Source organism: Engystomops pustulosus, chromosome 5 (genome assembly GCF_040894005.1).
Source record: "Engystomops pustulosus chromosome 5, aEngPut4.maternal, whole genome shotgun sequence".
Taxonomy (NCBI): Eukaryota; Metazoa; Chordata; class Amphibia; order Anura; family Leptodactylidae; genus Engystomops; species Engystomops pustulosus.
In genome coordinates, this window is record NC_092415.1 from 143,801,657 (window position 1) to 143,826,481 (window position 24,825).

Below are 24,825 nucleotides of genomic sequence, written 5' to 3' on the forward strand. Positions count from 1 at the left end.
TGGTAGATGTAATAAATAATAAGTCTATGAAAGATTAAAGGGACATTCCTATCTCAGCCAAACATGGAGAAGATAACAATACAATTACTAATATAAGTTCTGTAACAGGAGTACAGAAGTTGTAAAAGTATATTGTGGTAAACAACATAGATCTGTGTGTTTCTGTAATCTCCATTTGCCTCTATAAAAATTACAGAAACGGACTATAAACGCAGACAGATAATCAGTAAATAATACTGTATATATGTAGAGCCTAGGTACCTATTATATAGAGCAATAAATAAAAAGGTAGAAAGACATAAGGTAAAGGTTTGACGGATTCAAGGGAGTGATAGATATATTGACACAAACAGTCCCCAACTTAAGGACAACCAACTTACAGACGACCCCTAGTTACAGATGGACCCCTCTAACCACTGTGACCTCTAATGAAGTCTCTGGATACTTTACTATAGTCCCAGGCTGCAATGATCAGCTGTAAGGAGTCTGTAATGAAGCTTTATTGATAATTCTTGGTCCCCAGTCAGCACAGAGTCACAGTCCAATTGTCACTGGGACAAAAAAAATATTGGTCTGAAGTTACAATTATAAAATATACACTTCCAACTTACATACAAATTCAACTTACGAACAAACCTAAAGAACCTATCTTGTACGTAACCCAGGGACTGGCTGTTTATGATCAGTAGCTAATATACAGTGATGATAGATAGATAGATATATATATATAGATAAGATAGATATAGAACATATGTAGAGTACATATTAGATAGATAGAAAGATAAAGGGTAATTTTATAGATAGATAACAGATAGGTACATACTAGACATATAGAACGGTAAAGTATAGGTAGATTGTTGATAAAAGGTATATAATATATAGGTACATAACAAGGTAAATGATAGGTAGATGATGGGTAATGAATATACAGTACATAGTGAGGTAAATGATAGATGGTTGGTAATAGGTATTTAGGTACATAAGGTAAATGATAGGTAGATGGTGGGTCAGAGGTCTATAGGTACATAACAATGTAAAGTATAGACATATGGTGGGTAATAGATATTGAGTATATAGGTACATGGTGAGGTAAAGGGTAGATAGATGGCTGGTAATAGATATATAGGTACATAACAAGGTAAATGATAGGTAGATGGTGGCTCATAAATATACAGTACATAGTTACATAGTGAGGTAAAGGATAAATGGCTGGTAATAGGTATATAGTATATAGGTACATAGTGAGATAGATGGCTGCTAATAGGTATTTACATATATATATATATATATAGTGAGGTAAATGATAGGTAGATGGTGGCTCATAGGTATATAGATAGAAATGTAATATATAGAATATACACAGTTAATGATAGATGGTGGCTATATCTATGCACAGTATACAAACACTTGCAGACATCAGTGCCGAGCTACCACCTGACACCAGGGCTGTGCTTTCTTGTGGTACCTCTATGTTCTCCCTTTCATCCTGCTCTTCCTCCACACGGAGGGCTCCTCCTCTTCCTCCCTCCCTTCTCATTCTCCTCAGCCTCCAGGCTCCATCTGATTCCTCTCACTTGGCTCCCTGGACCAGCAGCCATGGCTGACATGAAATCAGGCGTCTTTGCTAAAAACGTGCAGAAAAGGCTTAGCAGGGCTCAGGAGAAGGTAGGTGCTCGCTGCTATTATCTGTGTTACACGAGACAATGGTGCACTGCCCCCTGAGAGGAGCATGGCATGTGCCAGGGGGGGGCCTGTGCTGCACCCATCACCTGCCTCCATGTGCGGGGGTAGAGGGCTATACATGGCTCCTATGTCTCCTCTTATCCCAGTCCTGGTGTCAGTGCGGTGTCATGTTGGAGGGGGAGGGAGTGTCTGTGTGCAGATCTGCGGGCACGGAAGGGTTACTGACAATGCAGCTACATCTGGGGCTGGGGGAATATATTGCAAGGCTGCATTACTGGCAATGGGGGAGGGGTGCATGCTGCAGATACAGGAGGCAGCTGCACTGGTACAAGGTCGCGATGCTGCAGAAGTGCATGTCCTGGACTGCACAGCCAGGAATATCCCAGCATCCTCTACATCCATACATAGATAGTGGATAGGAATCCATGGAGATGAGGAGGAGATAGATAATACATATTGTATGGATATGAGATACATCTATCTGCCTACATTACTTCATTATTTATAGATCACACGTCAAGGTCACATGTATTTTACTAGGGTGTTGTTGGTACCTTATAATATTGTATATTTTGAGTATATGTCCATTTTTACTTTATGATCTATACATATTTGTGTTAGTCATTAATATTGCTATTATGACAACATTGAAGCATGTGATATGATCAGGGTCACCACATTGGGTGGTGCGTCCCTTACTTTGCTTCTACTCTGGGTAAATGATATACTGTATATGCAAATGATTAAAATGTGCAGTAAGTTTAATCTCAGGCCTTGACCTGCAGTGCATAAAAGTAGTAAAAGAAAGTTTTTGTGAATTATGAAATGTGGTTATTGAGGTTCCAGGTACATCAGCATGTACAGTACTGTACATTATGACATCCAATGTACAGTATCCCTGAGGCTTTTGTGTTTGCTCATTCAATTGTCGACTAAGAAGAAATTGAGGCCAAATGGCAGCACAATGGGCTGAATGCTGCTGGAGAAAGATTACATCTGTCATTGTGATTTGTTGAGGCAGATAAACAATCTGCTGTCACTTGTCTCCACCCCCACACATGCACATGTTCAATGCAGTAAGAGGATTGTGTCCCTGTTAACCTTTTCACTGATCCGCTGCTGGTGCTGTCACTATTCTAGGTGCAGGATGGCCTCTTCTAAAGAAGGTGTAATCCCCCCCAACTCTATGGAGTGTAATGCCAGCGTGATCTCTGCTCTTCACTCCTTGGGAGGCAAATTATGCTTAGGGATACAAGAAAAATCGGACCACAAGGAAATCTATTTTGATCTTGTAACTTGGTGGATACATCATAGTTTACATCATGTCCCTTTAAACTTCTTCCATCCTTTACTAGCCACATAGGCAATATCAAAAACCTATATTTACTTTCAAAAGATGCTAAGCGGCATATGAGCCAGCACTGATACTTAGAAGTGTGTCCATCACCTATGGCAGTGGTGGCGAACCTATGGCACGGGTGCCAGAGGGAGCCCTTTCTGTGGGCACTCAGGCCATTGACCCCAAGACAGAGCTCACTAAACAGGACCAAATTCACCAAATCTGCAGACCCAATTTAAGAATTGCTGCAATCAGCGCTATTTTAAAACAACACTTCATTGGCTGTTTGGAACTGCGGTAAAAGTGATAAAGTGTTGACAGAACTCCAGTATCTTTGTAGGTCATCCTACTGGACCCTACATTCCTACTGTAAAGAGAGACCCTGGTGAGAAGCTACAATGATAGTCTGAATGTGCCCTCCTTCTTTCAACTGAATTGGTGGCCTCAAGGGGCTCATACAATTGATAGATGTTGAAGAGCAGGTAGCAATAAGTTATTGCTCAAGATGCAATGTTGGCACTTTGCGGTAAATAAGCAGATTTTGGTTATTGTTTGGGCACTCGGTCTGTTAAAGGATCGCCATCACTGACCTATGGCTTTCCAGTCTTCACTGTAGTTCTAGTATTCTACTCATGATGGACCCAGATGTCCAGTGCAGTAGGTCCTTATAAGAGCAGAAATAATACTGCCCCTTACAGAATGCAGTCATATGATCAAACCCCTCCTGCTACTCCTAGCAAACATTTCCTTGCAGGTGGAGTTTTTAAGAAGGAGCAACCCACAGAAAACATCTCCAAAAAGAGGGGTACAAAGCGCAGCCCCATTCTTTGTTTCCCATATGTACATATTTTATTGTACTGTGTGATATTTAATATAAGTTCCCATGTCAGAGATGAATCCACTATAACATGTGCACATCTATGGAGTGAAAATCAAATGCCATTATATCAATTGTGAATATTAATTGAGAAAGCCTGATCTGGATACACACTGGCAGAAAATGAGCATGATAAAGAATGGCAATAGAATTAAATAGTGAAATAAGATATTAAGGAACCATTTATTATAGCTCTGCCATGCATGAGTAACCTGACCATCTGCATGTAGCGTCATTTAATACCGCGCAGCAAACAGCGCCTTTCTTTCTTCACCTTCAGACTTTGCTGTATATCACATTTCTCTAGCACATATTCTGCATCCTGTTCATGGCTACCAGTATATGGGAGATTTGTGAACTAGTTATAATGAGTATAATGAGCTTAGTCTTTACCATGCAAAAAAAAATTCTAACAGGAATCAACTTTTTACAAGGTCATAAAAATGAAAGGGCTTGACTAGAGGAAAAAAACTCCTCTCTAAATATTAGCTGTCCTAATGGCAAGTTTATCTTCATAGTCCTGCATCCATAATCTTCAGGGGGGCAGGTAAAGCAACTCTGTCACCACATTTGATGCTATTAAACAACTAATACTTTCAGGTAGGGTATGAAATGTCCTTTCTAGAATTCTCTCTTTTATGTGAAATCTTACCTGTTTACCTATAAAAATCTCCTACGAAGTCATGTGAAAATGAGCAGAAAAGAGTCAGATTTTCCAAAGAGGATTTTGCCTCTGTCACGTACAGAATTAGAGATAAGAAATGAAAATGTGAGCTTTAGAAAATCCAGTTCCAGTGCCTTTGTCATTAATTGTCTTTATCTCTGAATGATGAAACTCAAAGAAGCCCCTTCAAATCTGCCCACTAATTTTCTATGCTATGTATAATGTACATTATAAACAGCTATAAAAACTGGACCATGTGGACCATGTAATACAGAGAGCGATTGGAGCTCTCTGTAGGTTATATAGGTGTTTTCCATTTAGAGAACGACATCTATATGCTATAATAGGAATCTCCATGAAATCTTATATCCTCCCTGGAAATCATTTTCTACTCTGCCAAAGTATAAAAAAACATTTAAAAAAAATGTAGAGATTATAAAAAATAGTATAGCATGCTATTCTCTCATATTTCCAAAGTTATAGACAAAACAAACCTTGTATAGTCCGGTACTGAACTGATACATCCGTCCATCTTTCTGGTTAACATCATTTTGTGGGGGAAAATGTATAAAGCTTTAGGTTACAACATCAGACTACACAGGGTTCGTTCGCAGTCTGTAGCCATGGAGACCAAAAAGTCTGCACAACATTTGCATTGCCAAGCAGTTTGAAATATATTAATAATTATATTGAATTAACAAACTTGATAATTTAACCACTCCTTAGAGGGAGTTTCCCACCAAGCAAGTTAGGCTCTGTCCACAAGATAGGGTCTAACCTATTGATCGGTGTGGGTCTCCGTGATGAAACCCCCACAGATCACGAGAACAGGAGGTCCAATTTACCTCCATCAGACCCCTCGTCGCTCCCAAAGATGAAAGGAGCCAACGACCGCGCATGTCCATTCTGCTCCCTTCATCCCCTCGGCAATCTCCGTCAGCTCCATATAGATGAATGGAGCAAAACGAACATGCGTGATGTCTGCTCCATTCAACTTGGGGAGCGACGAGAGGTCGACGAGAGGTACCCCATCCGTCAGGCCAGCGCTGCAGCAACTTGATGTATCCAGTTGTGCTGGATGGGCGCTGGGGCTACTATATGCCATCGCACGATAAATACCCTCAAACAAGTTATTCTCCTGCAATTGGAAGAACACAAATTTCTTCCATGGTACAGTCATGGATGTTTTATTGTATCTTATGGCTATGGCAATGTGCTATCTTCTTATGAAAAGTCCCAGTGTGTTTCCTCATACATCTGTATCATGAATAAGGAAAGGCTATTGCTACACACTGTTATCTGCAGTCACAGGCCGCCTGCCCAAGTTATATAACTTATTTAACAGCCATGCACATTTTGCTGGAGATAGCTTGTCTTACTCCCCGGCTGGCCCCAGACATAGCTTTATCCATTATTTATTGCTTCTCCTGCACATTTTGTTAACTATGCAGTAACCAGTCACACCAGGATCTCCACTCTATATAGTCCGTGCCAGAAATAGATTTTATATCATGTATATCCGTCATTAAAGTATAAGGATTCAACTTAGATTTGTAGAATTTGATTATGCTTTTTACCAGGATACATAAAGCTAGTGCTTCACTTATTTACCTCATGGGGTGAAGCTATGCCCAGCTTCATGCCCCTCACCCCTGTAATATTATGGAATGCAAATGTCAATGAGTAATGCTACTATGTTATAAAAAGGTTACAATAGACACTACAGGGGATGGCAGCACAGGCACTTAGGCAATTTTGTGTCTAAAACCACATTTGAACTTATGACCCTTGGCATCATCTGCACCAAGGTAATGTAATGAGCAGCAAACTCACCTATTATTAGAATATGGGTTATCCTATTCTTAAACATTATACAATATTCTTCATTACAGGCATATACTACTGATATTGTATATAATCCCTCTCTCTATATATATATCTTCATATGCAAAAAAAGCAGTTGCTTTTCCTCTTGTGATGGACCTCTCACAATCAGCTGATCATGGGGGTCCTATGTGTTGAACCCCCACCAATCACTGTTACACGGTTGCTAATTTTCTTGTGCTAAAATGTACATTTATGTGTCCCATAGGGCCAGTCGTACTAGGCAATAAATCATATCACAGAGGGGATATAGAAAGGTTCATAGCAGTCAGTCTTGAATGTAAACCACAGCCCAGGGCAGCCTGCTTGTCTTGTGGTCAGCAGCAGATGGGTCTCGCTGGGCTCCTGGGAAATGAATACATATTCTGGATAATTTAAACAGGGTTTTCTGACTTAAACACATTGCTGCTTTCAAGCTGTTTTAAAATTTAAAAAATATTTATAATTTACCGACTCTTTTCCGCACAAGTTTGCATAGTGGTGCGGGTGGTTTCATTTGTAAGTTATAGCCTTAGAAGCAATGCAATGCACAGACAAATTATTTGTGTCCAATGAAGTGTACAATGTTAGGGAAACATAAAAAGCTTTATATATTTGGTACAGCCATATTACTGTTTACCTGCAGTAGAACAAAAAACATTTTCTTTTGTGGATTGTGTTTCATGGCTCATACGTTTTAATATGCTTAAATCCAATGCCTTACATATTCCAACCGCTGATTGTCATTGGTGCTAAGAGTTGGACCACCTTATTAAGAAGTAGTAATTCCTTTATATAGTGCACACAGATTACACAGCGCTACACAGAGCTTGCCAAATCAGTCCCTGTCCCCAATGGGGCTCACAATCTAATCAATCTACCAGTATGTTTTGGAGTGTCGGAGGAAACCCACGCAAACACAGAGAGAACATACGAACTCTTTGCAGATGTTGACCTGGATAGGACTTGAACCCCGGACCCCAGTGCTGCAAGGCTGTAGTGCTAACAACTAATCCATCATGTTGCCCATAATGAAACCAAAGAGCAGAGTTATAGTAGTAGTGGTACCAGTGGCCCTCGTGGAATTTTAGGTACTTCATTGTATAGAGGATGGACTCCGTTCATTGAAATCATCCATTTCATCCACTTGGCCCCCAGTGTGTCATACATTGAGAAAGATTGACACCACAGCTTAATGAAATGCTGCAATAAATACAGGCGCTCCAATGATAGTGTCTCACAGTGAAATGCCTTAGGTTGTTAGGTTTTAATTAAAATATTATGCCATCTGAGATTAACAGCAATAGATTCATTTCTTTGTAGGGAGAAAGTTTATACAGCATTTCTTAGATTGAAAATAAATTCATACCTAACTTACAATACAACTGAAATACAATCGTAACCCTCCTGTGGGACCCCCTCAGAAATAATAATGCACTTATGTGCTTCCTTGAAAGTAACAATGTCTATTGTGCCCCTCTGAAAGTCATAATACCAATTTTCGCCATTAAGAAAGTAATAATGACATAATGGAGTGTGCCCCCTCTGGCAGGATCTGCTCTTATTTAAGCTTTTTATGCCCTTGTTCTTAAGAATAAAAGGCTTTCAAAATTATGCAAATGAGCATAAGGGGCTCTAGGCTCCATTAAAGCCCATGAAGCCTGGAGCCCCCAGGCTCATTTGCATAATTTTAAAATTCTTTTTGTTTAAAAACCAGTGAATTAGAAGATATAAAAGAAAAGTGCATCCTGTCAGAGGGGACACACACCAGTATCTCAGTGTGCTTAGTTTACAATCCTTCACCCTGGTGGTAGAGGTACTTATAATAGTGCATGTGGCTTCAAGTTCCCTAGTGTCTCAACATGTACATGTACCACTTTAGGTACATGACATTGTAGCTACATGACATGTTTCCTTGCCGTGTCTTCATTCTAAGCTCCTGATAAGTTCAGCCCAGTGTATTGAGGTCTCATATACTGAATATCATGCAACGTATTTGGTTAAATTACAAATTTCATAAAAATAATTAAAATTATAAAAAGTGTCAAAAAAGAACGCAATAAAATGGTGAAAGCTGGCACTGTGTTCAGTGAAACAACTTTAAAATATCTTAAAGGGAATTATTTAAGTGATTTATTTAAAGATGATGTGTCATGTAAATATGTTTTCCTGTTGTATAAAAGGTGATCATAGTGTGGGGGTAGGTCCATCGTATTGTTCGCCTTTCAGGGCGATTTGGGACAATAAACCAACTAGAGGTCCTTATGGAGCTTTCTCTCTGGATGCTATAAAAAAAAATAAAGAAACATTTATACTTACCTAGAGATAAGTCACGTCAGACTCATCCCTGGTGGTCCCCATGCCTGAATAGTGCTTTAATGAAATCAGAGTAGTAGACTGCAGCTTAATTGTGTTTGCGCTGTACTTACAGCTCATGCACAGTGAAGCCGGGGTCTACTACAACAGCTTCATTACATTAACGGACAGGCGCTGAGAGCTACGGGCAAAGGTAAGTATATAAGTTAGCTTTTCCCTCTTTGTCTGCAAAGAAAAAAACAAATGGGTGATTTTGGGACACTAAACCAAAGTCCATAATGACCTGTGGGTGGTTTAGTGTCCCAAATTGCCCTGAGAGCATCCCATTAAAAGAAGTTATCAAGGAACCATAATGGGGCACACTTACTAAGAATGTAGGAAACTGCACTAAAAGTATTTTCTTTTGTTAATGTGAACCTATGGTGGTTTCTTTTTTGCCACATGAGATGCACTTTTCTAGTACATAATTTTGGGGCATCTATAGATAATTGATGAGATTTTATTAACTCTTTGTTGGTGGAGGAAATGAAAATCATCAATTTTTGGGAAGATTTTTCCAATTTTACAGAATAAAAATTGAGAAAATGTTGGTAATTTTAGCATCATTGTGTTTTCAAATGTGTAACTTTCTTATTTTTTGGCATTTTCTCCATATATTTTTAAAAAGTCATTTTTAAAATGACTTTTTAGAACATTTTTTAAAGGGCATTGATTAAAAATTATCTTTTTTTCATATTATCTTTATTACCTTTATCCAGTAGTTTCCGTGCTATAGTCCTCACATTACCTCATTGCTGTAATGGCTGCCTCCTCTCCATGTGCTGATAAGCTTTATGAATCCATATGTTGTTTACACTTTGTTTCTGGTTGGTTTCCTGGGAGGGGAGGAGCTGCTGCTCTCTACTCACAGGGGAAGAGGTCATGTGTCAGTAAATGTAGCAGTGCTGGAATTGTGCTGAACAGTGAATGCAGCAAAGCTGGATCTGTGTTCATATGTCTCCTGCACAGAATAGTGAAGTACAAGATCCTCCCTGTTCCCCATCAGTCCTTCCATCACAGTATGTGATTCTATAGAAGTTTCTCTCTCTGTCTCTGCTGTTCTCACTGCTCACTTCCTCCACCTTGTCATGAACAGTATCAACTCTGTCCAGATATTAACCCTTACTGCTCACACAGCACAGGCTATAGAATGAATGTAACTGGTGTACTAATGATTTCTACCACTTATTCCATGTTCCCTGCTCCTCCATGTGATGGAAGCTGCTAATCACCTTATACATCCTGTATGTGTACTTTGCGTTGTTCAGTGGATTTACTTGTGAGAAACTAAATGGATTTAATGCTAAGGCATCATGGGATCTGTGGGCAAGCTAACTCGCCTCAGCCTGAGGGCATAGACTGACAGATATTAGTCTCCACCCACATCACCTCTGGTGAGAAAGATTTTTGTCAAACACTTTAAGAACAGAAAATGCCAGAACTTTGGAAAGAAAAGGGTGAGTAGCACAAAGTAGGCATTGTTCTGTTTGTTTTCAAAGAGGGAATCACATTTTATAATTTGGTAAAATCATGATAGCTTTACAGTTGCACTTTAAAAAGGTTGTTACGGACCCAGTGTAACCAAATATGTGGAGAATTTTGTGTATTTTATTCAATTTTACTGAATAAAAACTGATTTGGAAAAATCTTGTTCATTGTAGCATCAAAATTTTTTAAGATGCAGTGTTTAAATCACTTTTTAGAGCATTTTTAAGGGTATTAATTAAAATGTATCTTTTTTTCAGAAAGTTTTTTTTCTTTTTTTTTTTTGCGCCATTAACCGTGCATCTCTAATAACAATTCTATTTAATTATACATTGTTTTTGTGTATTTGTGTTTTTTTTATATTATATTATTATATATTATATTTATTAAGTGTTTGTGTGGGAAAGTGACATTTTATGGGCTTATATTTTATTTATTTTTCATTTATTTTAATGTTTTACATTAACTTTCTTTACTTTATACAAACTACAATTTGAACTAGCAAAGCTCTGATCCCTGGTTCAAGTCCAATACATGGCTGGCTCTACAATACTAACGCATTGTAGAGCAGTGTAAACTGTCTGGCGGTGCTCACGCATGCTCAGACAGTTTACAGTCAAACCGGAAGGCATCTTATTGTAGGACTGCTGGGGCAGCCCGGGGCACTTGGCAGACCTCTGGGCTGCCCAGGAGAGGATCGCATCCCTCGGTATGCGGCATAGGGGGTCTGATCCTTAGGGGGAACACTCTTACTCTTAAGGGGTTAACACTCGCAATCGATACAGCTGACACCTGCTGCTTCTGGTGCTGGCCCCGTTTGTGAAGTGGTGCCAGAAGCTGGATGTGATCTTCCCGCAGGGACATACTATTACACCCTTATGCGCGTAAGGGTTAAGTACTTTTAGGCCTCATTCACAACTACGTATGATCGCTCAGGCCCGTGTGAAAGGGGGCTTACTTGGTAAAAATAATATTATTTTAATTATATTATTAATTTGATTCTGATTTTTTATGGAATTACTGGTATAGTAAAAAATAATATACTGTATCAAGAAAAGGTCATACCATATTAAAAAGAAATCTATCCTGTATAACAAAGGTCATGTGTCACTGGCAATCATCATACGTCTCTGCCAGGAAACTACGTTATACAGGTGGCTGTTGTTTCTTCATTAATGCAGAATGTGTGGTCTCATTCCAGAGAGATGAAAGCAGCCTTGATGAATATTCACAATAATTACTGTCCAGGAATTAGATAACATTTAGATAAATTGCACTCTCTTACACTACATAGTGAAAAATTAAGGGCTTATGAATTTTAGTTATAGTTATATTTATATTTTATTTTATCTACACATAATAAAATTCTCATTTTACATATATGGATACTAAGGGCTATACATTATCATGGATACATACAATTTCAGTATTCTGATTCCACTGTCATATATTTAGCACTGTGGTCACTGGCTGCAGTGAATACTGTGTGCTCACCGCACAATAGCCCTCTATGGGGGCTCCCATATGGTTGTGTTCATGGGGCATTGCATTTAGGGTTCTTTCTCACTTGCGTGAATAACGGCATGTCGCCCATGATTTTTAGACATTTTCTACATTCCCATGTGTTTTACATTCCCACGTGCATTATTTTTCCATTGATCTTTTGTCCATGTAACATTGCTATCTTTTCTCTTTTGCGGGTCACAGAAGTCATACTCTTTTAGAAGTAAATGGGTGCATTAAAAAAAAGATGACATGCAAATGTTATCCGCATGTGGACCATTTACTTATTATCCCAGATGATGCTGGAGAACCAGGTGTTTTTTCCCCAAAGCTTCTCCCATTTTGGTGTATTAAAGGTCCAGACTGAGCGATTTCACTCATGGAATATTGTCTTGAAATTCTTCAAAATTCGGATTCTACAAATTAATTCCAGTATGTATAATTTCCAGATGGCAAGGTTATTCTTAATTTCAGTGGCTCTTTATTTTCTTCTAGAAAACAGATTTATTACATCCTCATTTTTTTCCCATCACAGCAGGAATTTGCATTAACATTTAAACACATCACTGCTAGAAATATTGCATGCAACAAATCATAATATTTTACAGGCATGCTGTGTATGAGCCAGTCATCGGTAATGACTGGATCTAACTACTTGTTGTGGTTAGTCTGAGCTTATTAGCATCAGGATCCTGCACAAAATGAGTCACTGCACATAGGATTTCTCACACTGAGTGTAAATGCTAAATGACCAGTCTAGTAACCAATAACAAGAAAAGAGAGGTTAAGCCAGGGTGAAAACATGCTAGTTTCCAGACCCTGGTGCTAGTTTAAAGAAAATCTACCACTTATTTATAACTTTGAAAGCTGCTGGGTACATCCCTGTATTTTACTGAAATTTTTTTTTCTTTATATGTAAATTAACCACAGGGGCCACCACTAGAGCCCCTCCAAGCTCCATGGCTAAGGCTGTAATATTTTATTCCCCCCCCCACGTAGACCTTCTTCCCCATCTCTCTGCTTCCTCTTCTTTCTCCACTCCCACTATGTTTTAGAAACATAACGGCAACACATTGAAGATACTCAATGCTGGCGTGATACTTCTAGCAGAGAGCAGGAGGGGGGCCAGTGAAGAAGCAGGAAGGTTGGTAGAAAGTCCAAAGAAATAGATAAAAAAAGATTTCACTATGACCATAGCTCCCAGTATTATTCTTCTCCCTTGGTATTCCATCTTTAACCACCAGTGAATGGCACCAATTCTCAGTTTCTCCTGCTGAAAGTATGTCACCATTCAGACTAGCACCATCGCACTTTCATTATCCTCCTTTAATTATATTATAAAGCACTGTAGCCGGAAGAATTATGCAGGCAGATGGTGTGGTACGTTCCAACAAAGTTAAAATTTATTTAAGTTCATCATACTTACAAGAGTCAGATAAAAATGCGCATGTCACAAATCAAATAGCGGGACGCTAGCTTTCCTATCCACCCGACCCAGGGTTTTGCCGGCAAGGCTTCTTCCGGTTGGCAGAAAGGCTATGGCAAGCGTGTTATAGCCATAGCCCTGGAGATCAGAGGGGCTTTGGTCACACTCACGAAGCCCCTGCGGTTTATTGACATAAAAATACAGTTTTAAAGTAAAATACCAGGACCTATCTTTATAATTGATAGGGATTTTTATGCAGGGCTCCAACAGCCCTCTTGACTTTTGTAAGGTGAGTCCTAATTAACCTTTTGAGGGAGGATGAGATAGCTGCCGGCAGCGAGATGACAGAGTAAAAGAAAAACACAGTCCGGTCTTTAGATGCACTCAAATCACACTGTTTATTTCAAAAACCCCCAGCTGTATTTTAATACAGAGAAATCAGCATTTTGGGTGTTGTATGAAAGGAGATAAGGCACTTAGATTCTATTGGACATCAGCACATTCTGAGGAAAAAAGTTAATTAATTGTGCTCAGTTCTCAGAGACCTTGTACACAGATATTGTTTATACTAATTTGCTGAGAAGAAGAAGATAAGTGGGCTCCAGAATCACAATATTATGCAGCATCAAGGACAAACTGGCTTCTCATTAAATGTCAAAGGGTATTAGGTGACAGGCGAGCAAACAGGTTACATAAAATGAAGTTTGAATCATGACATTAACTGGACAGTGGTCAGGGAACATGGGCGCTGTATCTAAGATGGCGGACAGTAGTCAAGATGGCCTCCGAAACCAGTGCGATCTCCCTAACAATAATCTACCCAGCAGTGTAGTTCATCCGCACCTAAATAAGTAGATTTCCTGAACTACAAGAAATGATTTGTAAAACGTGGTTATTTTCATTCTTAACATATACCGTATTTTTCTGCCTATAAGGCGCACCGGACTATAAGGCGCATTAGTCCAATGCGCCTTATATATGTAATAATTCCATATATAAGGCGCATCGGACTATAAGGCGCGGGGTCCAGGGGCGTGGCGGAGGTCCGGGGCGGGAGCGGAGACCCGACGGGACGCGACGCGGAGAAGAGACGCGGCGACGCGGGGAAGGTGAGTGGGGAAGGTGAGGGGGAGGTGGATAAGGGCAGCGGACCATACTTACATAGGTCCCCGCTACCGGAGACAGCAGATCTCCAGCGGGAACTGCAGACCACGCGGCAGAAGTTGTTCGTGCCGCGTGGTCTGCAGTTCCCGCTGGAGATCTGCTGTCTCCGGTCTCCGGTAGCGGGGACCTATGTAAGTATGGTCCGCTGCCCAGCGCCATACATAGGGCGCACCGGACTATAAGGCGCACTTTGGATTTTCACGGAAATCCAAGGCTTTTAAGTGCGCCTTATAGTTCGGAAAATACGGTACAAGAAAAATATGATCATATTATACTGCATTTGTTTATAAAACAAGCTGATCCACTGCTAAAACAAAAAAGTTATGGAGAAAATCTTTTTCCTTATGTACTAATCTAATCTGTTTTGAGGATGCGGTGGGATGGATTCACAATGTGTCCTTACAACAAAGGGCTAAGACGTATCCCACTGTATGCATGTAAAGTGGGATATGCCGTCCTGCTTTTTCCCCTGAAAGCAGGAGGAGGAATGAACATCACTGGCTGCTGCCTATGTTCAGGGTGGTGATGTCACTGTCCTTATATGGAGACTGGAGACCTTCCTGAGCGTCAGCATGGAACCAACATTCCCATTGATTCTGTCCTTGGATAGAATGATACATTATGTAGCTATATGCACATAACCTTTTCGTTTAATGAAATTCTTTGCAACTCTGTCATTGAGCTTTCTGAAGCCTCTCTTTTTTTTACTGAATTAGTTTTGTAGTTGGTTATTTATAATCATATTTACTTATACCTGGTAGAGTTATCACATTCGATTAATCTAGCTGACAGTAATAATATTATCTGACATGTGAAAAGATAGGGCATTTTACATTTAGACAACCCCAGAGTCTTTTCGATTTTCTGTACAATACTACTTAATATAAAATTGTATTTAAAATGGTGCATACAGTATCCAATTGTTCTGGTCAATGATCCATATTCAAAATGGTACCCACTTCCACCCAAGTGGTGTACCCAGATATTCAGCAGGACCATTTTTGTTCAACTCACTTATAGACAATGTACTGTATAGCATTGGACTGATACATTGATTCACAAAAGTGAAAACTGACTTTTCTCTAAAGATTACAACTACTGGGAAACAAGAATGCATGGAAAGGGTTTTACTTGTGGATTGATGTGGTAGCTGACAGATGTTAATAATTTAGTATTTTAATACAGTCAGTCCCCGGGTTACGTACAAGATAGGTTCTGGAGGTTTGTTCTTAAGTTGAGTTTGTATGTAAGTCGGAACTGTATATTTTATAATTGTAACTCCAGACAGATTTTTTTGGTCTCTGTGACAATTGGATTTTAAAAATGTTGGGTTGTCATAAGAACCAGGATTAATAATAAAGCTTCATTACAGACACCTGTGATAACTGTTATAGCTGATTATTGTAGCCCAAGGTTAAAGTACAGGAAATTACCAACATCCAGAGGTCCATTTGTAACTAGGGGTCGTATGTAAGTCGGGTGTTCTTAAGTAGGGGACCGCCTGTAGTTTACTTTTGGAGGGGACTTTTTAGAAGACAATCGCAACATTTATAAAACTGATATCACAAGGTTTTTTTGGCTGTGGGCAAATGAGGTTGCATATCAGTACCCTAAACATCTAGTGGCTAAGTGCTTCACTATACAGAGGAAACCTTGAAGGTGGACCAGAAAATCCTCTGTTCTCAGGGGCTTTTGACCAAACCTCCCACTTGTGATGTCATGGATTACTTGAGAGAAAATTGTTTGTTTATTAAATAAGTTGACACTGGAAACTATTTCTTCCCCCTTATACCACCTCCACCCCATATGGTGTGGAGTGGTCTGAAAGACACATGCCCGGTGTCAGAGTGCGCCGGCATCTATGCACCACCTATAACTTGTGCCAGGAACGGTGCAGGCTACAGTGGAAATTCTAAGCTCAGCATCCACTGATTTTATCAGGAGGCCAGATTTTAAAAAGAACCCGTCAGGCAAACTAACCCCCTAAACTAAATATATTTTCATAAACTGCCATTAGAAAGCATTGCCTCTATCCCTTCATTGTCCCTCATGCCTGTAAACTTAAGCAATGAGGCCCTAAAGCTGTATGCAAATGACCTGTCAGATGTCCAATGAGTCATTATCTTATTCAAGCTGTCCAGCTTATTCATAAGTGGGAGGCACAGCCACACCCCCAGTGCTTGACTGACAGCCTGTATAATGATGTGAGGTATAAGGTGTAATGGCTACTCCATGTGCTTCCTGGTGCTGGCACCCCCTGCAGGCTGTGTGTGTATAGGAGAGATACAACAGCTCCAGGCAGCCGTGTTAAGGTACATGTGTAACTGAAGTTTGTGTCTCACACGTGTATTAGGAGGATGCAGCATGTCAGCAGATAAAGCACAGACACCTGCAATGCTTTACTATACATTACACACTGACATGAGCAGGGGGAGGAGCTGGGAGGGGTATTAGGGGTGACATCACTGCCTCTGACCAGATTACCATCCTCATTTACATAATAAAGAAAAGATGATTTTATAATGATTAATGTATGTCACTCCTACTTGCTCCAACAGGTAGTAGTGACAGGACAAGTGACACAGACCTGATGACAGGTGTCCTTTAAAGGAAAGCAAAGTTCTCTACATGGAAGTCAATGAGGAATGGAAGGTAAATGGACACTTTACGTTCACCTGCCATTCTTAGTTTCTATTAGTTTCTAAAATGGAGAGTGAAATGGAGACCCCTGACTCTAGTGTGAACTGACCCTTAATACAATTCCTATACTTTATCATTACTAAGCATATAGTACTGTGACATTACTGTGTACATTTATATTGTATTGTGACATTACTGCTTTTGTTATCTTGCTATGTATGTTATACCTGTACCGGACATCACTATTATTCCTATAAAATTATTCCATTTAAAAAGTGACTTGGCAGCTAGGGGCGAGCTTTATTATACATTGGCTCACAAACAAAAGTATATTCCTAGTCCAGTCCTGGTCTTGTATATTGGAGGACATAACATGTGAACTGTATTGAGCAGAACGCAGCACTTATAAACTTTGGGTCTTCCATTACATGGCGGAATCAGAACTGTGATCTGATCACACAGCGTCTTCACTGCAGACCACAAATCACGTACTCTATGCTTGTCTATGTAAGTGACACATATTTGTAACCAAGAAAATATGAACAGCAGTCTCTTTGTTCTGGGACTTGTTTGTGATACCATCATGCACATGCCAACACAGATGGCAAAGCATTTCTTTCACTATAAGACTCCATTGCTAAAATAATTTTATAACTTAGCTACAAATTTATGTAAACATATAGGCGCCATTATTGTTTCTGGCAGGACATTGCTATATATCCCCAATATAAGAACAGCTACACATCTCCCAGCTGTTCACTTGTAAAGCTTCTTCTTATCTGACTGCAGATATTACATGTTAAAAGGGTTGTACAAAAAAAGCCTTTTAAAATTATGTAAATGAGCATGAGGGGCTATAGGCTCTGCACACCTCTGTGCAGGCTAACTGCCTAGCTCTTCCCCTACCCACCCAGAGAGGCAGGGGTGCACCGAGATGTGCATAATTAATGAACAACAGAGCCCAAAGCCCCTCAGGCTTATTGGCATAATTGTAAAAGGCTTTTTTTTTTTAGAAGAGGGCATAAGGAGCTAAAAGAGGAACAGATCCTGTCAGAGGGGGAACACACCTGCAAGTGCGCTCTGTTAGAAATTCTTGATCCTGATGATATATTTTGTTTAATCAGGGAAGAGATCAGATGTTATAGTTATCATGTAAATAGCATGGGTAATATGTGCAGGATACTATTTATATTTGGAAGGCAATTTCTAGATCCAAAGATCCAAAATGTTGTACTAAAGCCCATTTTCCCCTGCATCTTACATGGTACAATAGTCAGGCGAATTTCATTGCACAGGTTTTATGTTTGGTTACTGCACATAGGAACACGCTCTATTTACACCACACATTGAGGCTTATTTAATGAGGGTCCGTGGATCGCATTTCAGTTGGACTGAAATGGTTTTCAGGATTTGCGTCTTTCATGCGACAGAAATGGGGGTTGGGGCGTTGGACGACCTGACTGATTCGGACTGAGCGTGGGATTTAAGATTAAAATTGTGTCGCAACTAATGCACTTACATTGGGGGAAGCGACAGATACAGGATATCGGGAGCTAATCTTAGTGAATCGCGGCACAGTGCGTTGTCGTCGGACAATGCACTTTCGGGAACTCCGAGGGACCGGGTAAGTAAATGTGCCCCATTATGTCATGCCTTTGTCCTAGTCTTTTTGAAGAGTGGTTTTATGTGAAAGATAATATAAGTGGTCTTGTATCAGTCCACTGTGAATTCTGTTGGGAGGTATGGCAACAGCACCGATTGTGGATGTTATCCCGTCCATCTCAAAAAGAAGATCGTCGCTCCATGTGACGTCAATGGGGGGGGCGCGATCGGCTGCCATGACAGCCTCGGGTCTTCCGGAGATCCGGGCTGTCTCATTTTGACCCATTCATTACAATGTGTGATTTGCACATTGTAATGAATGAAGAGGAAAATCCCCATATACTGCCATACTGTAGTATGGCAGTATATGGTAGGATCAATCAGACAACCTGAGGTTAAAGGGCCCCAGGGGGTCTAAAAATAGTAAAAATAAAAAAAGGGAAAAAAATCAAATAAACCATATAAATATATATAAACAGTAAAAATCATAAAAACACATTAGGTATGCCTGACCTATCAAAAAATAATAACGATTTATCACTGCATTTAACCCTGTAACGGTAAATAGTGCCCAAAGTCGAAAATGGCACAGTCCTAAAAATGGTAGAATTGAAAACTCGCAAAAAATGACACCACCCAGTTCTGTACAGCAAAGTATGAGAAAGCTATTAGCGCCAGACGATGGAGAAATAAAAAAAAGTTGTAAATATATGAAAACATTATAAAACTTGGTATCCAAATTTGGTATCCACAAAAAATAAATAAATAAGTTATAGACTTTTGAAGGTGGGATGTGAAAAATGGGAAAAAAAACAAAAAGGTCCAGGTCGTTAAGGGGTTAAAAGGACCTTTTCCAGTCCGTGATAATATCCTCCCAAAAATACTTCCATGTAGAAAAGATAATGTAAGCAGCAATAGAAGTCCAAAATGGAGATCATTTCTAATGAAGATATTCCATTATAGAAGTCCACTAACACAAGCAGCATTTTTTAGCATTACTCTTTAAAGAGCAATGTAAAATTGTACTATATATATCAAGTGGCTTTTAAGAAGCAGCAGGTGACTGTGGGTAATCTCATCTTGGAGAGACGACTGTAATGGGGTCAGGGCTTTTAGGTAAATGGAGCTTAACGACAGTTAAAAAGTCAAATATAAGGAGGGATCTGTAATTCTACATATTTTGTCTGCAGAGAATTATTTAATGCTTTAGAGGAAATTTAAATGATTCCTGCCTTAAATCCTACATTAACTAACTAAGGAAACCTGAAAATGGAATTCAGTATGATATCATGGATTTTAGATTTTACCTTAGATTTTTACAGTTCATTTTTTGGCAAACAGGGTTTCCTTTTAATTACTGTAGTTAGAGGGATTGTGAAAAGTATGTTAAGCCTATTTGATTGGAACAAATTCATACTTGACCACTTCCTTGCGCAGTCCCGTCTCTAGTGGGTTACTGTTACAATTCAATAATGCAGCAATGATAATCCCCTATGTTGTAATTTTATAACTGGACCCAAAAGTGTAGAAAAGGCAGTGGTGGGTCAATGAGGCTACTTTCTTTATTTTTAGTTTTTCTCATATAAGTAGTTAAACACTTTTACGTATATGTATATTTTTTACTGGAACCTAGTAAATAGATCTCAATATTTTCTCTGGTAAAAAGGAGTTAAAAAAGAAGGAAAGGTTAGAAGTTAATTGTCTTGAAATATGAGCGTCACAGTGTTAGACTTAAGTAACCCTGCAGTGTAAACCACTTAATGGATTTAGCACTAAGTACTGTAGACCTGTCTGATATACAGTAGCAAGAAAATAAACACCTCACTCCACTGTGCTGTATGTTACTGTACATTCACATATATTACAAGTTTACAATGTACAATGTAGTCTATTTTATGGGTCAGGTTTTAATTTTAGAGCACATCTTCAAGGAAATGTACTATGAAAACAGGCTAATAGGAACTAGAGGTGGCCCAAGACTGCATTTGCCTACAGTGGTAGTCTATGGCAGTGATGGCGAACCTTTTAGAGACCGAGTGCCCAAACTACAACAAAGACCCGCTTATTTATCGCAAAGTGCCAACACAGAAATTTAATTTGTGATATATACTCCTTTCTCTGTCACAGTTTTCATTTATACCAGCCCCTGAGGACACCAATAAAGCAGAAAATAGTCCCAGGACCAGCTGTCACTTTAAAATAGCTCTGTGCACAGCAAGTCCTGGGCTGTCTGGGACTGCAGGAAGATACCTGGAGTCATCTCTGGTGATGGCCTGAGTGCCCACAGAAAGGGCTAAGAGTGCCACCTCTGGCACCAGTGCCAAAGGTTAGCCATCACTGGTCTATGGAAAACAGATGCTAAGCAAAAGACATTCCATTTCTAGTTTCGGTAACAGAAAGTGTTACAGAAAGTCCCAACACAAGTTTGAATTTGGTCCAATTTACACAAAAGGTAGAAAAAAACCAGAGATGTTTCAACTTCATACATTCAATGGGTGGTTTATGGTGCCTGCTTTTCAATTGTAATAGGAAGAATAGCTCTGGAGTACAAACTGGTGCTATAAAAAAATTGGTGCATGGGACAGTAAATGGGAGTACCAGATACAGCTGAACGCTGTGCTCGGCAATCTCTGACTGCTTCCATAGAACTGAATGCTACTCTATCCATTAATTAGAATGAGACTCCTCTTCTCTGGCTTGCAGGGGACCAAATTCTAGTGATTAGTGGGGGTCCCAGCAGTCAGACTCTCATTGATCACCTTGTTCCACTTATAGGGGATGACTTAAGAACTGCAGACAACCCCTTTAATATATGGAATAAAGAAGACATCTTGAGATGATACCTTTTATAGATAACTTTTGTAACATCATCTTTTTCATTTCAATTGAAAGGTATCATAATTTCAAGACAGCTGCATTATTTTACCTATTAAAAGAAAAGGATTTTGTATGAAGGAACCATGTTTCTTAATTTGGACAATTCCTTTAGTTTTTTTTGAGCAATTCCTTTTAATGATTAGAAAACAAAATAATAATTTGGTCAATTTAAACAATCTCTGGAAACCCTCTATGGCTAATCTCAACATCACAAGGGGAACTGCTGTACAAATTGCTAGTTACTGGTTTTGCTGTGCCTTGTATTGTGCGGGCTGTATGATTTATGGTAAAGCCTGGGTACAGGAACATTCAAGTTGCTTTTAATTATATTCTGTAAGATGAGAGTTAACTCTGCTCTGTGGTTTCACTAATTAAAAATCTTGTCAACGTTTGATTATATTTAGTGCTGAAGTTCATTACCACTGTATAACACACTCGTGGTGGTCCTTCAGTCATAGGAAAACCTTCTGCAGGAAACACATCATACATTAGAAAATAAACCTACAATATTATTTTAAGAAAAAGTATTTGAGCTGCAAATATTACCTCTGAATCAGTGACTGAATATGATGTACTCAGCCACCGGTTATGGAACTCTGCTCTATATTACCTACTTTAAGTCTAGGCAGATTTTTTCCCTTTTACTGTTTACTGTTTTCTGCCATCTTTGAAATGTTCCATCAATTAGTATTTTATTTAACCCTTGAAGCTGCTGGATAGCTCCTAACAGCATGATTATGCCTATATTGGTCAGTAGGACTGTTGCTCTACTACTATAGTCATGAAATAAAATTTTATCTTTATATAAATGAACCACAGGTTCTTCACAGGGCTTTACCAGAGCCACTGCGGGTTCTCTGTCTATTTCATTCCCCCCAAAGTTCTTTTCCCGTGTTTCCCTGCTCCTTCAGTTCTCCCCCTTTACACTGTCTGCGGAAATCTTGCGGCAGCAGTGAGTATCAGCTCTGTGTTGCCGCCTGTTCATCAGACAGTGTGAGGGGGAGCACAGTAAAAGCAGGGAGGTGGGAGTGAAGTGCTTTGGGGTAAAGGGTTTAATATCCAGAGACCCCAGAAGAACAGTGCTTTATTTACATAAAGATAATACTTTGTTTTATGACAACAAAGGCCATAATAAACTTATGGCTGGATTCATGCTGCTGCGAGATTGGTAGATTTCCTTTACCTAATTCCTAATGACCTTTACCTAATTACAGGCAGTCCCCGGGTTACATACAAGATAGGGTCTGTAGGTTTGTTCTTAAGTTGAATTTGTATGTAAGTCGGAACTGTATATTTTATCATTGTAATCCCAGCCAGAACTTTTTTGGTCTCTGTGACAATTGGATTTTAAAAATGTTGGGTTGTCATAAGAATCAAGATTAACAATAAATCTTCATTATAGACACCTGTGATAACTGTTATAGCTGTTTATTGTAGCCTAGGACTAAAGTACAATAAATTACCAATATCCAGTGGTCCGTTTGTAACTAGGGGTCGTATGTAAGTCGGGTGTTCTTAAGTAGGGGACCGCCGGTACCTAATAAAAGACATCAGTTGGTATGGGTCCCAAGTCCACCATCTCTTGGCATCACTGGAGTTTGTCCTGCTCCCAGGCTGGTTGTGGGAGCAGAACCGGGTTTCTGGCTGTCAAAGGCAGCCAGAGACATTGGGGAAGAGGTAGAAGCAGTTTATTATCGCTTCTGCCTTCTCCTTTCTTTACTATAGACCAGACCTGGGCATTTTACAACCCGAGGGCCCTCTAACTATCTCTGACTGGCCTGCATCAGATTGTTAAATACTTTGAACTCCCCTGAATAATTGTACAATTAATTGCTCCATATTTTCATTGAATCATTGTAATATTTATATTTTACAGTTTTTTAATGTAAGGGCAGGTTAATTACTGAATACAGTATATAGGTATTCTGTAGAAGTGAGTTAAGTATATTAGTGTGTCCATCTCAAACCATTCCAATTTCTCATGTGGCCCTATTAGAAGAATTAAGATATAATACAATTCAGATATATTGTTTTTTTGTTTGGGCATTTTCAGAATTTGGATATGTTATTTTCTTTAATTGCAAAATGGTAAAAGGGTAGTGATTTAAATTTTAAATTTCTTATTGATTAACCCCTTAACGACTTGGCCTTTTTTAATTTTTTCACTACCATTTTTCACTCACCAACTTCAAAAATCTATAACTTTTTTATTTTTCCACATAAAGAGCTGTGTTATGGCTTATTTTCTGCGTAACAAATTGCACTTCATCGTGACGGTATTTAATATTCTATGGCGTGTACTGGGAAGTGGGAAAAAAATTCCAAATGCAGTGAAAATGGTGAAAAACGACATTTGTGACGTTTTCTTGTGGGCTTGGATTTTACAGCTTTCACTCTGCGTCCCAAATGACATGTCTACTTTATTCTTTGGGTCGGTATGATCATGTGGATACCAAATTTGTATAGGTTTTATAAAATTATAATTTTTTTTTTTAAACTTTTTTTTATTTTTACTATTTTTCAGACTCCCTAGGGTACTCAAACCCTAGGTAGTCTGATCGATCCTATCATATACTGCCATACTACAGTATGGCAGTATATGTGGATTTTACTCCCCATGCATTACAATGTGCAATTAGCAAAGTAAAGCATTCAGAAAGCTTGACCAGAGCTCAGAAAGGTCCATCTGTAACTAGGGGTCATCTGTAAGGGGTCGGGTGTCCTTAAGTAGGGGACCGCCTGTCATTTATTGGCAGATCTGGGACACTTCACTGGGCTAACTGTCATGACATCAGAGTAGCGCCCATTTCTATATTGTAGCAATTGTCCCGTCCCATCCGGAGTCCTGATACTTCCAATGGATAAAGGGGGGCCACTACGTGATAAGCACATAGGGATTGCATTTGGTAATGCCTGCATTTCCCCTTCATCTGCTGGAAGCCAGCAGGATATGGGATGTCGTAGAACAACCTGCTGCTGGCGGTTCAGAGCTCCTGCAAACTAAATGTTTAAAGAGGACCTTTCACCACCCCAGACTTCCCAAACTGAACATACCATAAAGCAGGCTCTAGCATCCTGATTCTGGGGCACTTGGAATTTTCGTTCTAGCCCCCTCCGTTCCAGAGATATGACCCCCGGGTTCTGACGATTCCGAGGTCTGTATGGTCAGAAAGGAGGAGCTGCAGCATGTGTGGGGGGTGTGTGTGAGTATGCTAACATCTTCTGACACCATCCAATCAGCGTTGGATGATGTCACATAAGAGACTCCTTTGTATTGGGGTGAGCGCGCGCCGAGCAGCGGCTGCGCGCTCCCGGCATCATGTGTCTGCAGTGCCGGATGCGCTTTA

At 39.6% G+C, this 24,825-nt stretch overlaps 1 protein-coding gene across 5 annotated transcripts in view; it reads left to right on the forward strand.

The window, feature by feature from the left end:
• The first annotated feature begins 1,491 nt into the window (after window positions 1–1,491).
• Window positions 1,492–24,825, forward strand: part of AMPH (amphiphysin) — a 118,634-nt gene continuing 95,300 nt past the window's right edge. For 2 of the 5 annotated variants that reach the window (XM_072153287.1, XM_072153288.1), the window contains exon 1: window positions 1,492–1,665. In XM_072153287.1, coding sequence (XP_072009388.1) covers window positions 1,597–1,665 — 69 coding nt within the window. In that variant the 5' untranslated portion in view covers window positions 1,492–1,596. The remainder of the gene's footprint in view (window positions 1,666–24,825) is intronic. The other 3 variants (XM_072153286.1, XM_072153284.1, XM_072153289.1) reach the window with 3 other exon arrangements.